The following is a 14517-nucleotide window of genomic DNA, read 5'->3' as shown; positions in this document are numbered from 1 at the left end:
TCTAAAAAAATGTTCAAAATTAAAAAAGTACCGAACATTTTGTAGTTGATTTAGACTTTAAATTATTTAGTTATACTAATACTACTACTTACAAAAACGTAAAATAAAAAAATAAATAAATAACCACAAAAAAAAAACAACAACAACAACCATAAAATTAAAACAATCACAAAATTAAGTTGGTAAAGGTTGATTTTCTAAGAAAAAAAAAAAGTTCAAAATTAAAAAAGTAATGAACATTTTGTAGTTGATTTAGACTTATTATTATTAATATTAATACTACTAATTATAAAAATGTAAAATTAAAATATAAATAAATAAATAACCACAAAATAAAGTTATTACAATTTTCTAAAATAATAAAATAAAATAAAATAATAATAACAATTACAAAATGAAGTTAGTAAAGGTTGTGATTTTTTAAGAAAACAAAAGTTCAAAATCAAAAAAAGTGCTGGACATTTTGTAGTTGATTTAGACTTTAAATTATATATATATTAAAATTAAAATTAAAATTAAAACAAACAAAAAAATCCTAACTCAAATAACTCAATACAAAAAACAATAGTTTCTCAATGATACATAAATATCTCTGGTCTACTGACCCCAGCACAACTAGTTTCGTGGGCAGCCTGAGATCGAGGATATCAGCTGCGGTGAGCAGGAACTCCTGCAGCGGTGGGCTGTCACAGATGCTTTCGGCATCGCTGGCATCATCCGGCACACGCAAACTCTCGGGGATGGTGTAGTTGGACTTGACTCCGCTCTCTCCACCTCCTGCTCCTCCACTGGGAGCCGCCGCCACCGGTCCGGAGCTGGAGTCCTGGCTGGGCGTGAGAACCAGAGCCGCCAGCTTCCAGGAGATGTGCGTGGCGAAGTGGGCGCATTCGGCCTGCGTGAGGGCGCTCATGACCCGCTCCTTGGTGGCGGCGGGACCGGCCAGCGGCTGGCAGCCCAGGAGATCGGCCACCATGTGGGCCTCCTCCTCGGCAGAAGGCATCGGACCCCAAAGCCAGCGGTCCATCACCGACGGTGGCAGACGAGGGTTCCCGACCACCGCGGCCATGGAGCTGCCTCCGTTACACAGAACCGGACCGGTCCGTCGAGGATGAACCTGATGAGACAAAGACCAGGTGAGCTTGTGGGCAAAAAGAGTTAAGGTGAAATTAATGTTTAGTGTGTTGCTGCCTTATAAAAACATTAAGGCACTTGATACGGTAAACTACACATTATTTAACACTTTTCTCCCTCATATCAAACCAAACCACACTCCATAATCATAGTAAAATCACTGTAGCGCTCAAGTCTCGTGTGACTCATTGCTTTATTAGTGTGTGAAACGAACCAAGAGACCATCAGGGACACAGCAGTATACATCAGTTGAAACTAAAAGGTTTTTTTTGTTGTTGTCATTTTTTTTATTAATAAAAAAAGTCCTGGACATTTTTTAGTTGGTTTAGACTTTAAGTTAATATTAATACTAATACTAATACTAAAAAAATGCATAAATAGTACAATAAAATAAAATTAAATAAATAATATTCACAAAATAAAGTTTGTGATTTTCTATTAAAAAAGTGAAAATAAAATAAAATTAAATTAAATTAAAACGAGAAAATTAGCTGAAATAATATAAATAAAATAAACTGAAGTACAAAAATTACTAAAATTAAAACTGAAAGAGATGTAAGTCAAAACTAATTAGAAATATATCACCATGTGAAAATTCATATATTCAGTAATCCAGTAAATTCTTTTATTTATTATTTATAATTATTTTTTATTTATTACTTAAAATGCATTTTATTTTATTTTTTAATTTTGGACTTGATAAATACAAACTAAAACCTTAGAAAAATACATTTCAAAAATTTTTATCACAAAACCAATTAAAAAAAACAAAAACAAAACAAAAAAACACTTGTAAAGCTTGGAAAAAACCCCAAATGACTCAGAACTGTTTAATAATAAAAATAATAACAACAACACAGGTACTTAGTATTAATAATAAAATAACAAAAACAATAATAATCACAAGATAAAGTTTGTGATTTTCTATATTAAAAAAAGCCAAAATAAAAATAATAAAAATAAATTAAATTCAAACTAGAGCCTTAGCTGAAATAATATAAATAAAATAAAATGAAGTACCAAAATTACTAAAAATATAAGAGATGTAAGTCGAAACTAATTAGAAATATATCACCATATGAAAATTCCAGTAATTTATTTAATTATTAATTTTTTTATTTCGGACTCGATAAATTCAAACTAAAAGATCAGCAAAATACATACAAAAATTATTAGCTCAAAACCAAAAAAGTGCACATAGTATTAACAATGCAAGAAAAAATAAAATAAAATACAAATAAAATAAAAACAAAAACAATAATAATCACAAGATATAGTTTGTGATTTTCTATTAAAAGAGCCAAAATAAAAATAATAAAAATAAATTACATTAAATTAAAACAATTACATTAAATTAAAACATTGTGATATATATAAATGTATGTAAAAAATTCCTATTTTCAGTAATTCAGTAAAAAAAAAATTTGTTGTTAATTCTGGACTTGATAAATACAAACTAAAGGATCAGAAAAATATGCATCAAGAAAAATATTAGTGCAAAACCAATCTAAAAAAAACTTGTAAAGTTTCAAAACAGTAAGAATAATAATAATAATAATAATAATAATAACAACAACAACAACACAGGCACATAGTTTTAATAAAAATAAAACAATAAAGTAAAATAAAATAAAATATAAAATAACAAAATATGAAAAAAGGCAATGTTGCCTTGGAAATGAACTGAAATAAGTATTAAAGTACTAAAATTACTGAAGCTGAAGAGATACAAAATAAAGCTGTTCAAAAATAAGAAAAAAATTAAAAAGCACATAAAATTATTACCACTAAAATGAAAATGAAAACAAAATCTAAAAACAAAAGGTAATATTAAAATACAAAATATAAATAAGTATTTTATTAGTATAGAAATAATATTAAAATAATGGTATAACCGGTCAATATGTCTGTCAGAACTGTGCTTACTTTAGCCGTGCTCCCCAGACTGCCGATGGACGGTACGGCGATGAGACTGAAGCGCTCATACAGATACTCGTTAGACGAGCTTCCCTTCAGCAGCGCAAACGGGATGAGATACAACTCGCCCTCCAGAACCAGAACTAGCTGTCTGTGTCTGCCGACCGGACCGCTGGAGTGCATCAGACCCTACACACAGACAGAAAAATCACATTACACACTCAAAACTACACTGAACAAGCCAATAAATATTCATAAAATGGCTTTAATAATAAAAAAAAATAGCTTAAAAAATAATAAAATAAAATAAAACAATTAGTGAACTACACTTAGTGGACGACTTATTTACTGTGATTATTATTACTAATAAATGTAATTATGTATTGAGCATTAGTGAAGCGTGAGTGCAGTCGTACCCCCTCCATCGGGGCGATGAGCAGGTCGTAAAGGGCTCGTAACGGGGGTTTGCTGAGCGCGCTGGCGCGGCGCGGCAGAGACGAGGAGCCCTCCTTCACCGGAGACACCGTGTTACTGAAGAGACTCGTCATACTCTGACAACTCCTGAAACAACAACACAAACATACTGATCACACACTACTGTACTGAAAGCTAAAACACCACGCCAAACAGTATGCAGTGATTTCATACACTTTTGTGCAAAATGTCTGTCAGATCAAAATAAGCCAGGAAAAAGATGTCAAATATAATGGTTGATATTGCTTCATTCCTCAAAGTGGAAATAGAGTATAGTATTACTTTTATAAACACAGTAGGTAGTGTGCTATTTTAAACACATTTACTACATAATGTGAGTAGATGAAGTGATATCACACCATCTCTGACACTATTAGTCATATAAATACAAATATAAGCACTAGATGGCGCTGTAAACTCAAAGAACAGCATCTTTTTAGCATGGGGTTTGTTTGGTGAGTCTGTTTGTGTGTTTCTAAGAGCAGGTCATGGGCCAAGGATGAACTGATGAGGTAAAAACACTCAGAAAGCTATTTAAATAAAATACAATAGGAGAGAATTACAAAATAAATTGCAAAAAGAGGTCATTGTGGACCTCTTAGAATAAAGACAGATTATAGCATTAATAATAATAATAATAATACATTATTAATAATAATTATTATTATATAATTATATTACATATGAATAACTACTAATATTACTAATATTAACAATTATTATTATTTAGAATAATAATTTAGAATAATTAATAGTATAATACTGTAAATAATATTTACAGAATTACAGCTGTACAAATAATAATAATAATTATTATTATCATTATCATTATTATTATTACAAATCTAGTGTAATATTACATTTAATACCAAATAATAATAATAATAATAATAATAATTATTATTATTATTATTAATTATTAGAATAAATAAAAATAATTAAGTGTAATACTGTAAACTAACAACAAATGATACGGAATTACAGCCGTACAAATAATAACAATAATAATACAAATAAATTAATTCATTAATTAATTAATAATAATAATAATAATAATAATAATAATAATAATAATAATAATAATAATAATAATAATAATAAAGAACCAGTAGAATTAAGTTTTATATGGAATATAAAATAATAATAATTATTATTATTATTATAAATCCAGTGTTATATTACATATTAATACCAAATAATAATAATAATAACAATTATTATTATTATTACTATTATATAGTATATAATTATAATTAAAATATATATATTATAAGTGTAATATTATAAACTAACAAATTAAGCCATACAAATAATAATAATAATAATAAACTTATAGTTTTAAGAATTAATAGTGTTATATACAGTAGTATACTATAAATTATATAAATAATAATAATAATAACAACACTGATATTGTTGATATTGTATACAAATATTATATACTTGAATAATAATTACATTGTATACTAATGACAAAAAATAATAATTATTAATATTTTTAGAATTAAGTGTAATATTGTAAACTAATGACAAATAATATAGAATTAAAAGCCGTGGAAATAATATTAAATATTAAATTAATAGTGTTATATTTTTAACATACAAAAACAATAATATTTAACCTATTATTATTGTTATTATTATTTATTGTTGTTGTTATTGTATTAATTATTCATGGTAGGAACTATTGTAATTAACATCTTATGAAATGTAATAGTTTATTGATCATTAGTGTCATTTACCACAGTCAAAAGGTTTGCTTTAGAGATCATGGTATGTCCAACAGCAGCTCTTTACCGTGGAGAAATGACTGTAACACACAGCTTCGAGTGCTTTACTGCTTTAATCGGTTTTGTGTTTCGCTGCATCTCTTGAAATAAAGACAGAAGCCACACATCACCTTACAGGTGACATCAAAACACCTCGTTATTAAAGAATCTGTGTAGGTGTAACAACTCCACATACTCCAGGTCTAATCGCCATCGCTATGGAAACCCAACAGTTCCACAGACAACTTCCTTCCCACTTCCTGTCAGGGAGCTCTATCATTACACGCCTTTAAAGAGACACACAAGGGAGGCTCGGCTTCACCCAAACTCTGGCCTCCGTTTGGAGGTTAATTGGGTGATCAAACACCCCCCGTTTGCTGCCGTAAGCCTCGTCAATGTTTAATGAGCATCAGCAATCGGTTCGACATCAGCCCGAATCAAACAAGAGGTTATGGAGGATCATTTGTGTGAGAACAAGGAGGATTATTCAAGGAAACAATTCACCCCTAAAATTACAATTTTGACATCATGTCATTCCAATCCTGTTTGACTTTCTTCAGTGGAACAAGCAAGGACAAAATACACCATAAAAACACTAGAAACCAGTGTCAGCTATTAAAATGGTTTTCATTAACTGTAATAAAGCTGAAGAATTCAAAAGAAACCTTACAAAACTTAAAAACAAGATTAATATTAAGTACTAAAATTATAACAAAAAATAAAAAAAATAAAAATGACAGAAACATAACTAAAACTGAAACAAGTGTTGACTACATAAAACTGATATGAATCAGAAATAAAGAAAAAATATTTTATGAAAAACTTAAGCTCAAGCTTAACAATAAAATAAGGTTAAGTACTAAAATAAAAATTAAATCACTAATTAAATCACAATTAAAAACACTTTTTATTTGAAATAAATCTAAAATAATAAAAAAATACAAAAAAATAAAATAAAATAATAATAATAATAATAATAATAACAAAAGCACCCAACAAAATTACTATAAATTAAACTAAAATAAAATGAAAACTGAAAATATAAAAATAAAAACTCAAAACTGAAACTAGTATTAACTATTAAAACCGTTTTCTTTAACTGAAATAAAGCAGAAATAAAACAAAAAATATTCTATGAAAAAAAAACTTAAAATAAGCTTACTTAAATGAGGTTAAGTCATAAAATAACAAAAATTGCAATTACTAATTAAATTACAACCAAAAGAAATGTCTTTAATTGAAATAAAGCTGAAATAAAAATGAAAATAAATTTAAAAAATTATACAAATAAAAAGCATCTCACGAAATTACTAAAATTTAACAAAAATTAAAATGAAAACTGAAAATATAAAAATAAAAGCTAATTAAAAATTTAAAAATTTAAAATCACTTTCTTTAATTGAAATAAAAATTAATAAAAATAAGTAAATAAAATAACAAAAGCATCTAACAAAATTACTAAAAATAAAATTAATATGAAAACTGAAAATATAAAAATTAAAAGCTAATTCAAAATATCAATAAATACCAAAATAGCAGATAAATGCACTATATTCCAACTCTTGTGAACCAATAAGTGGAAAAAACAAACAAACTTTTGTTTACTTATACTTACAGTGATCTGTTGTAAAAAGAACAGTAAACAAATCATTTAATCACTGTTTTTGCAACCTAGATCAAACGATTCACTGAAAATATCGATCGCAAATGAATTCATTAATACCTAATTCATTAATGAATCATTGTTTCGTGTGAATCATTTGATCACTACTTGACTCATAAACTCTTATGTACAAGCTAAGGTGGATTTTCAGTGAATAAAACAGATCCGTTTCAAAAGAATTAATTATTACCTGATTCATTAATGAATCATTGTTTGGCATAGGATCTTTTTAATGAATCGTTTGATCACTACTTGACTGATGAACTCTTAAACAAGCCAAGGTGGATTTTCAGTGAATAAAACAAATCCGTTTCAAAATAATTAAACAATACCTGATTCATTAATGAATCATTGTTTGGCACTTGATCTTTTTAATGAATCTTTTAATCACTACTTGAATCATTTGATCACTACTCATGAACTCTTATAATCAAGCCAAGGTCAATTTTCAGTGAATAAAAGAGATCCGTTTAAAAAAAAAAAAAAAAATCAATACCTGATTCATTAATGAATCATTGTTTAGTGTTGGACCTTTTTATGAATCATTTGATCATGACTGGTTTCATGAATCCTTATGTGTATTTTCAGTGAATCAAACACTTAAATTTGGGTCTCTTCCTCACACAAATCTATCATATGACTTCAAAAGACAAAATATAGTGAATAAGACATTTTCAACCACCTGGAAGACACTTTAATGATGTTTACTTGTCATTTTGCAGCTTTTTTGAGCTTCACATCCACTACACTTTAAAAGAGCAGAATACTATTAAAAAATTCTCCTTGTTTGCAAAAAAAGTCAACAGGTTTGAGGGTGAGTGAACAATGGCAGAATCGTCATTTCATGACTGAATTGTTAGTTTAACGCTCTGGCACGTGCTCATTAGGGCAAAAGAGGAGTGAACGGCGCTCGGGGACGGCTCTTTGTTTTAATGAATATAGAGAGATGTGCGGCGTTGAGAGCTCTTAATGAGGAGCGCAGCTCTAATGATGGCCGCTCTGACCTCGTCTTTAACAACGCACCGCACAACCTCGCTGTTCCTGTCCTAGCTGTCGTTTCGTCCTCCTCCCCCTCTTTCAGTGCTAATAACCATCTCTCTTTCTCTCGTAATGAATCAGGATGTAAAGGACTCCACTGAATGCCAAACTACTCCTCCGACCGGCTCCCTAATTATCGTCCGTCTGAGCTGCTCTTTCCCACCGGCAGAGATTAGATCCATTACGAGCAAAATGTTCACTAATTGCTTAATGATTTAGTGTTTGATTGGGTTTTTCTCTACTATTTGAGTGGTTTCTCTTACTTTAGATTAATACCAAATGGTTTATTTTGGTTGATGAATTGGCAATTTTTTGCCAATGGACTGAGAAATAAGTTTAGATCCATTACGAGCAAAACGTTTACTAACTACTTAATTATTTGGTGTTTAATTGGGTTTTTTCTCTACTATTTGAGTGGTTTCTCTTACTTTAGAGTGATACCAAATGGTTTTAGATGATAAATTGCCAATTTTCTTTGCTGTTTGAGTGCTTTGTTCCTTTAGATTAATACCAAATGGTTTATTTTGGTTAATATAAAAATGAACCTCATCTAGAACAAGAAAAACACAATTTGTATTGCAAATGAACTGAGGAAAAAGTTTAGATCCATTATGAGCAAAAATGTTTACTAATTGTTTAATGATTTAGTGTTTGATTGGGTTTTTCTCTACCATTTAAGTGGTTTCTCTTTCTTTAGATTAATTCCAAATGGTTTGTTTTAGTTGATAAATGGCCTTTTTTTTGTTTGTTGTTTGTTTTGGGGTTTTTGGGAACGGACTAAGAAATAAGTTTAGATCAATTATGAGCAAAATGTTTACTAATTACTTAATTATTTGGTGTTTAATTGGGTTTTTTCTCTACTATTTGAGTGGTTTCTCTTCCTTTAGATTAATACCAAATGGTTTATTGCAGTAAACATAAAAATGAACCACATCTAGAACAAAAAAAAACACCATTTTTATTGCAAATGGATTGAGAAAAAAAGTTTAGATCCATTACGAGCAAAAAATTGTATTAATTGTTTGATTATTTGGTGTTTGATTGTTTTTTTCTCTACTATTTGAGTGGTTTCTCTTTTCTTAATTAAATATCAAATGGTTTATTTTGGGTGATAAATTGGCCATTTTTTTGCAAATAGACTGAACCAGAAAAACACGATTTTTATTGCAAATGGACTGAGAAAAAAAGTTTAGATCCATTACGAGCAAAAATGTTTATTGTTAATTGTTTAATTATTTGATTGCCTTCAGAAGACTTAAAATTAAGAAGTCATTTTATCCACTTTTATTTCACTCTAATGGTGTTCATTTGTCATTTCAACCTCATTCACTTTCAATATACTGAAAAAAATAGTATGTTATAAATGTTTAGCGCTCGAAAAATACTCTCCGATACTTATTCCAAAACTTCTGAAATAATCTTACAGGTATTAAATGATTAACTGGAAAAACCTAACTCAAAAGAACAATTCAAAAACATCTGATTCAATAGAATCATACTTTTGAATCAGATCTTTTAGAATGAATCATTTGATTACCACTTGTCTCATAAAGTTTTATGAATGAGCCAAGGTGGATTTTCAGTAAATAAAACACTTACATTTTGGCCTCCTCCTTAAGAAAATCTATCATACAACTTCAGAAGACTTAAAATTAAGGAGTCATTTTAACCACTTTTATTTCACTATAATGGTGTTCATTTGTCATTTCAACCTTATTTACTTTCAATATACTGAAAAAAAATAGTATGTTATATATGTTTAGCGCTCGAAAAATACTCTCAGATACTTATTCCAAACTTCTGAAATAATCGGACAGGTATTAAATGATTAACTGGAAAAACCTAACTCAAAAGAACAATTCAAAAACATCTGATTCAACAGAATCATACTTTTGAATCAGATCTTTTAGAATGAATCATTTGATTACCACTTGATTACACATGAAGTCTTACAAATGAACCAAGGAGGATTTTCAGAAAATAAAACACTTACATTTTGGCATCATCCTCAAACAAATCTATCATATAACTTCAGAAGACGTAGAATAAAGCAAACAAGTTATTTTATCCACTTTTAAGACACTCTAACGGTGTTTACTTCTCATTATGACCTCATTCACCTTTAATTTTACTACCTCTAATTTTACTGTAAAAAAAAAAAAAAAAGATTTTTTTACATCTTGAAAAAACACTTTCAGAAAGATATTAGATGTTTAAAAGATATCTTCCTCCTTTATATGATGAATGTTGTGTGTCTGACCTGTTAAAGAGGTTGTTTCTGGAAACCATCCTCAAGAAGCCGGTCGGATCGGTCACTGAGTTGAGTTTATTATTGAGTTCTTCAAACTGCTGATCCAAAAGGTCTCCAGCTTCGCTCTCCGTCTCACTGCTGGAACAGGCTCTGAAACACCAAACATGAGGAGAAATGATACAGTGATTTCACCACAGTTGAGGGAAGCTGTTGGGTACAAAACATGGTACAATTACTGCAGAGAAACTCTGGTTTATTGCTTTTTTAAAAAAAAAAAAAAAAAAACAAGTTCGATAAATAATTTCACTATGTAAAACCAACAATAGTAACAATAACCATCACTTCTGCCAAATAATAGTCAATTATACAACAAAACCCTGAAATACTTGATTCCACTGACTCATTTGTGTCTCTCTTTTATTTCTCTGACACAACATTTCAATAAAACATAACTGGTAACTCAATTAAGGTTCCTCAGCTATGAAAGCACAACATCTGAGCAGTGAAAGGCTCCCACTTATCAATACCGCTGTCAAACACGCTCGCTTTTATATCCAGACATGCACATGTTTGTTGACTTTTCATTCCCGGCGTCCATTGAGATGCGACGCAAAATAACAGAAACAATTTTATAAACGACCAAACAACTCGAGCACAACGGCAGCCACAATCACAGATAATTACTCGCGAGTCTCTCTGCGTTTTGAAAACACGTGAGTAAATTTCTCTGATTAGCTTTAATGGAAAAACAGATCTCTCCAGTAATCTGACTCATCTGAGACGACACACTTGGATTCCTATATTGGGTTAATAAGGTTTTATCCACCTCACCTCAATTACACACAAAACGTGCTTCATTTGCACCTAATGCAGGCCGCAGATGTTCCGCTGATTATTTTGGATGCATTATCAGATGGCATTAAAACATGTCGACATGAAGAGACTCGAATGGTCTACAGACGTCTGAATAGCTCGTTAGCGTGTTTACTTAAGCACTTTGCTCTGAGTATGAATGGGGACGTCTGCTTATCCTTTTTCCTGGATCCCGAAATAATTTTATATAGCTCATATTACTGCATGCATAATGTCATCTGACTTCATATCTTACATTATGACTTTATATATCTCATAATATGACTTAATATATCTCAAAATATGAACATATAACAATATTACTACACATCTCACAGTGACTTCACATATCTCAAAATATAACTTTAAATATCTCATATTTCTATGAATATACATCATGATTTCATATCTCACAATTATTTCATATCTCAAAGTATGACTTTGTATATTTCAAAATATGACTTTTCTCATAAATGACTTTTTAATTTTACTATAAATCTCACAATATGACACATCAAAATGTAACTCTAATAACTCTAATATCTCATATTATATAAACATACAAACATCATATGGCACTATATCTCACATTATGACTATACATTGCATAATATTGCTATATATTTCAGAACATGGCTCAAAATATGACTATATATATCATATGACTACATACATTTCAACAATACGACTTGATATTTCAGACTGACTTGATTCTCAGAATATGACTATCTCATAATATTACTATATATCTCTTAATATTAATAATATCTATATATTTGTAACAAATATCTCATATTCCCATGAATATGTATTATATGACTTTATATCTCACAATTATTAAAGTAAAAAATGACATTGACTTAATATTTCTCAAGAGATTCATGCATATTGGATAATATTACTATATATTTGTAACTTTAAATATCTCATATTCCCATGAATATGTATTATATGACTTTATATCTCACAATTATTAAAGTAAAAAATGACTTGATATATTTCAAAATGTGATTGTAAATCTCACAATATGACTTAACTTAAAATATTTAAAATATATTTCGTAATGTGACTATATATCTCGCAAAATATTACTATTATATATATTATATTGCTTCACATCAAAACATCAAAATATGACTTGTATATTTCACAATATGACATATCTCAGTGTCACTATATATCTCACAATATGACTTTAGTCAAAAATAACTTTATAGTATACATCATATGACTTTATATCTCATATTTATTTAAAACACCTCAAAATATGACTATATATTTCACAATTTGAATTAATATCTCAAAATATGACTTAATATATGTCAATGTCACAATGTCATTTTTGAGTCAAAAATATCTCATATTACTATGGATATATATCATGACTTTATATCTCATATTTATTTCAAATATCTCAAAAAATGACTAGATATTTCACAATATGAGTTTAAATCTCACAATATGACTTAATATCTCAAAATATGACTTATATCTCAAAATAGACGTATATCTCATAATGTTGCTATATATCTCACTACAACATACGTCAAAATATAACTTTTTATATATCTTATTACTATGAATATGTCATATGACTTAATATCTCACATTTAAAATATCTCAAAATATGACTATATATTTCACAATATGACTTTAAATCTCAGAATGTGACTTAATATCTCAAAATATGCGTTAGTATATGACTTAGTAAATCACGTTACTATATATCTCACAATGACATATGTCAAAATATAACTTCATATATATCATATTACTATGAACATATACCATATGACTTCATATCTCACATTTATTTCAAATATTTGAAAATATGACTATATTTCACAATGACTTTAAATCTCACAATATGACGTAATATCTCAAAATATGACTTGGTATATCTCATAATGTGACTACATATCTCACAATGACTTATTACATTGACTATATATTGAATGCTCTGCAGACGTCTGAATAGTTCGTTAGCGTGCTTTTTTAAGCACTTTGCTCTGAGAATGAAATGGAATGTCTGCTAATCCTCTTCCCTACATTTCTGAACTATTCCGAAATGTCAGAGCACCAACATTCTTCTCATTTCGTGTCCTTTATCTCCGCAAACATGTTCCGGCGCCCGTTGCACTCCCTCTTGAGACGGAAGCCGTCCCAAATCCTGTTGAAATGTTAATTTAATTCTTTGTCAGGGTACAACCCTGTAGGATGGGAATAATCTCATTTTGGTGCCAACCAGAAATGAAAAGCACCGGAGGAGCCGGAGAATGAGATCTGCTCTTCATATATTTGCGCTTAAAGTGACAGACTTCGACCCAGTCTAGGGGCGAGCGCTTGCATCTGCGACCCGTCCGTGTGCTCTCCTGCACCTGAGCTGTTGTGGATGCGGATGTGGCCGCGGGCGGATCTGTTTGGGGAGCGTGCATTGGAAATGAAGATGGCTCAGATGTGGAGACAGCACCGTGGGCCGCATGTGGCAGGCAGAGATATGCGAGGATGCTCTGAAAGGAAAACCTTCCCATGGTGAGCGACTCTCTAACCTGATCAGGTAGTTTAACTAAGGTTGTTCATACTGGGTCTGAGTTTGATTACGCCTCCGGAGTAGCACTGTGAGTGCAGACGAAAGCTGTTTACCAGCGAATTCGCATGAAAGCCGATTCTGCTGAGACAAGCAGCAATAAGAATGCATTAGTCTATAATATGCAAATTATAAATCATCAACAGCAGTTTATTTCCGCAAATTAGGCCGAATTGGTTTATGAACCATAACTCAGACCACAGCTTATATGACAAGCAAACAAATTCAAATGGACCTGGGAAAGCATTAGACACTGCGGTGTGAAATGCCCTAATTAGCGGTGTTTACTAGGTCATCTATCACTGTTACTACCGCTCAAACTGAGGGTTAGTGATTTGATCAAACTCTTAACTTGTACTGAAGTTTTGTTGAAGAGAGGATGATCGGGCTTAAGATTTTCACCTGCTGGATGATAAAACTGGCAAATCACTTCATATTTTGCATGATTACTTCATATATCTCATAATGATACTATATATCACATTATAACTTCATATATCTCATAATGTCAATATATATCTTCCATTATGACTTTATATCTCAAGGTTACTATATATCTTACATTATGATTTCATCTCATGTTACTATACCTTACATTATGACTTCATATATATCTCACAATGCTACTATTTATCTTACATTATGACTTTATATATCTCATAATGTTACTATATACCTTACATTATGATTTCTTCTCGTTACTATATCTTACATTATGACTTCATATATCTCATAATGTTACTAATTATCTTACATTATGACTTCATATATCTCAAAATGTTACTATATGCCTTACATTCTGATTTAATATCTCAATGTTACTATATATCTTACA

The 14517-nt window shown here is 29.9% G+C and overlaps 1 protein-coding gene across 3 annotated transcripts in view; it reads right to left on the bottom strand.

Moving 5' to 3' along the window:
• ttc28 (tetratricopeptide repeat domain 28) overlaps window positions 1–14517 on the bottom strand; it is a 361751-nt gene that overhangs the window by 9132 nt on the left and 338102 nt on the right. For all 3 annotated transcript variants that reach the window (XM_051121326.1, XM_051121327.1, XM_051121328.1), the window contains 4 exons: window positions 10253–10393; window positions 3465–3609; window positions 3058–3237; window positions 606–1114 (listed from right to left, as the gene is read on the bottom strand). In XM_051121326.1, coding sequence (XP_050977283.1) covers window positions 606–1114; window positions 3058–3237; window positions 3465–3609; window positions 10253–10393 — 975 coding nt within the window. The remainder of the gene's footprint in view (window positions 1–605; window positions 1115–3057; window positions 3238–3464; window positions 3610–10252; window positions 10394–14517) is intronic.

The sequence above is a fragment of the Labeo rohita genome, chromosome 10 (genome assembly GCF_022985175.1).
Source record: "Labeo rohita strain BAU-BD-2019 chromosome 10, IGBB_LRoh.1.0, whole genome shotgun sequence".
Taxonomy (NCBI): Eukaryota; Metazoa; Chordata; class Actinopteri; order Cypriniformes; family Cyprinidae; genus Labeo; species Labeo rohita.
Note: the sequence above shows the minus strand (reverse complement) of the source record. Positions and strands in the feature narration are given on the sequence as shown.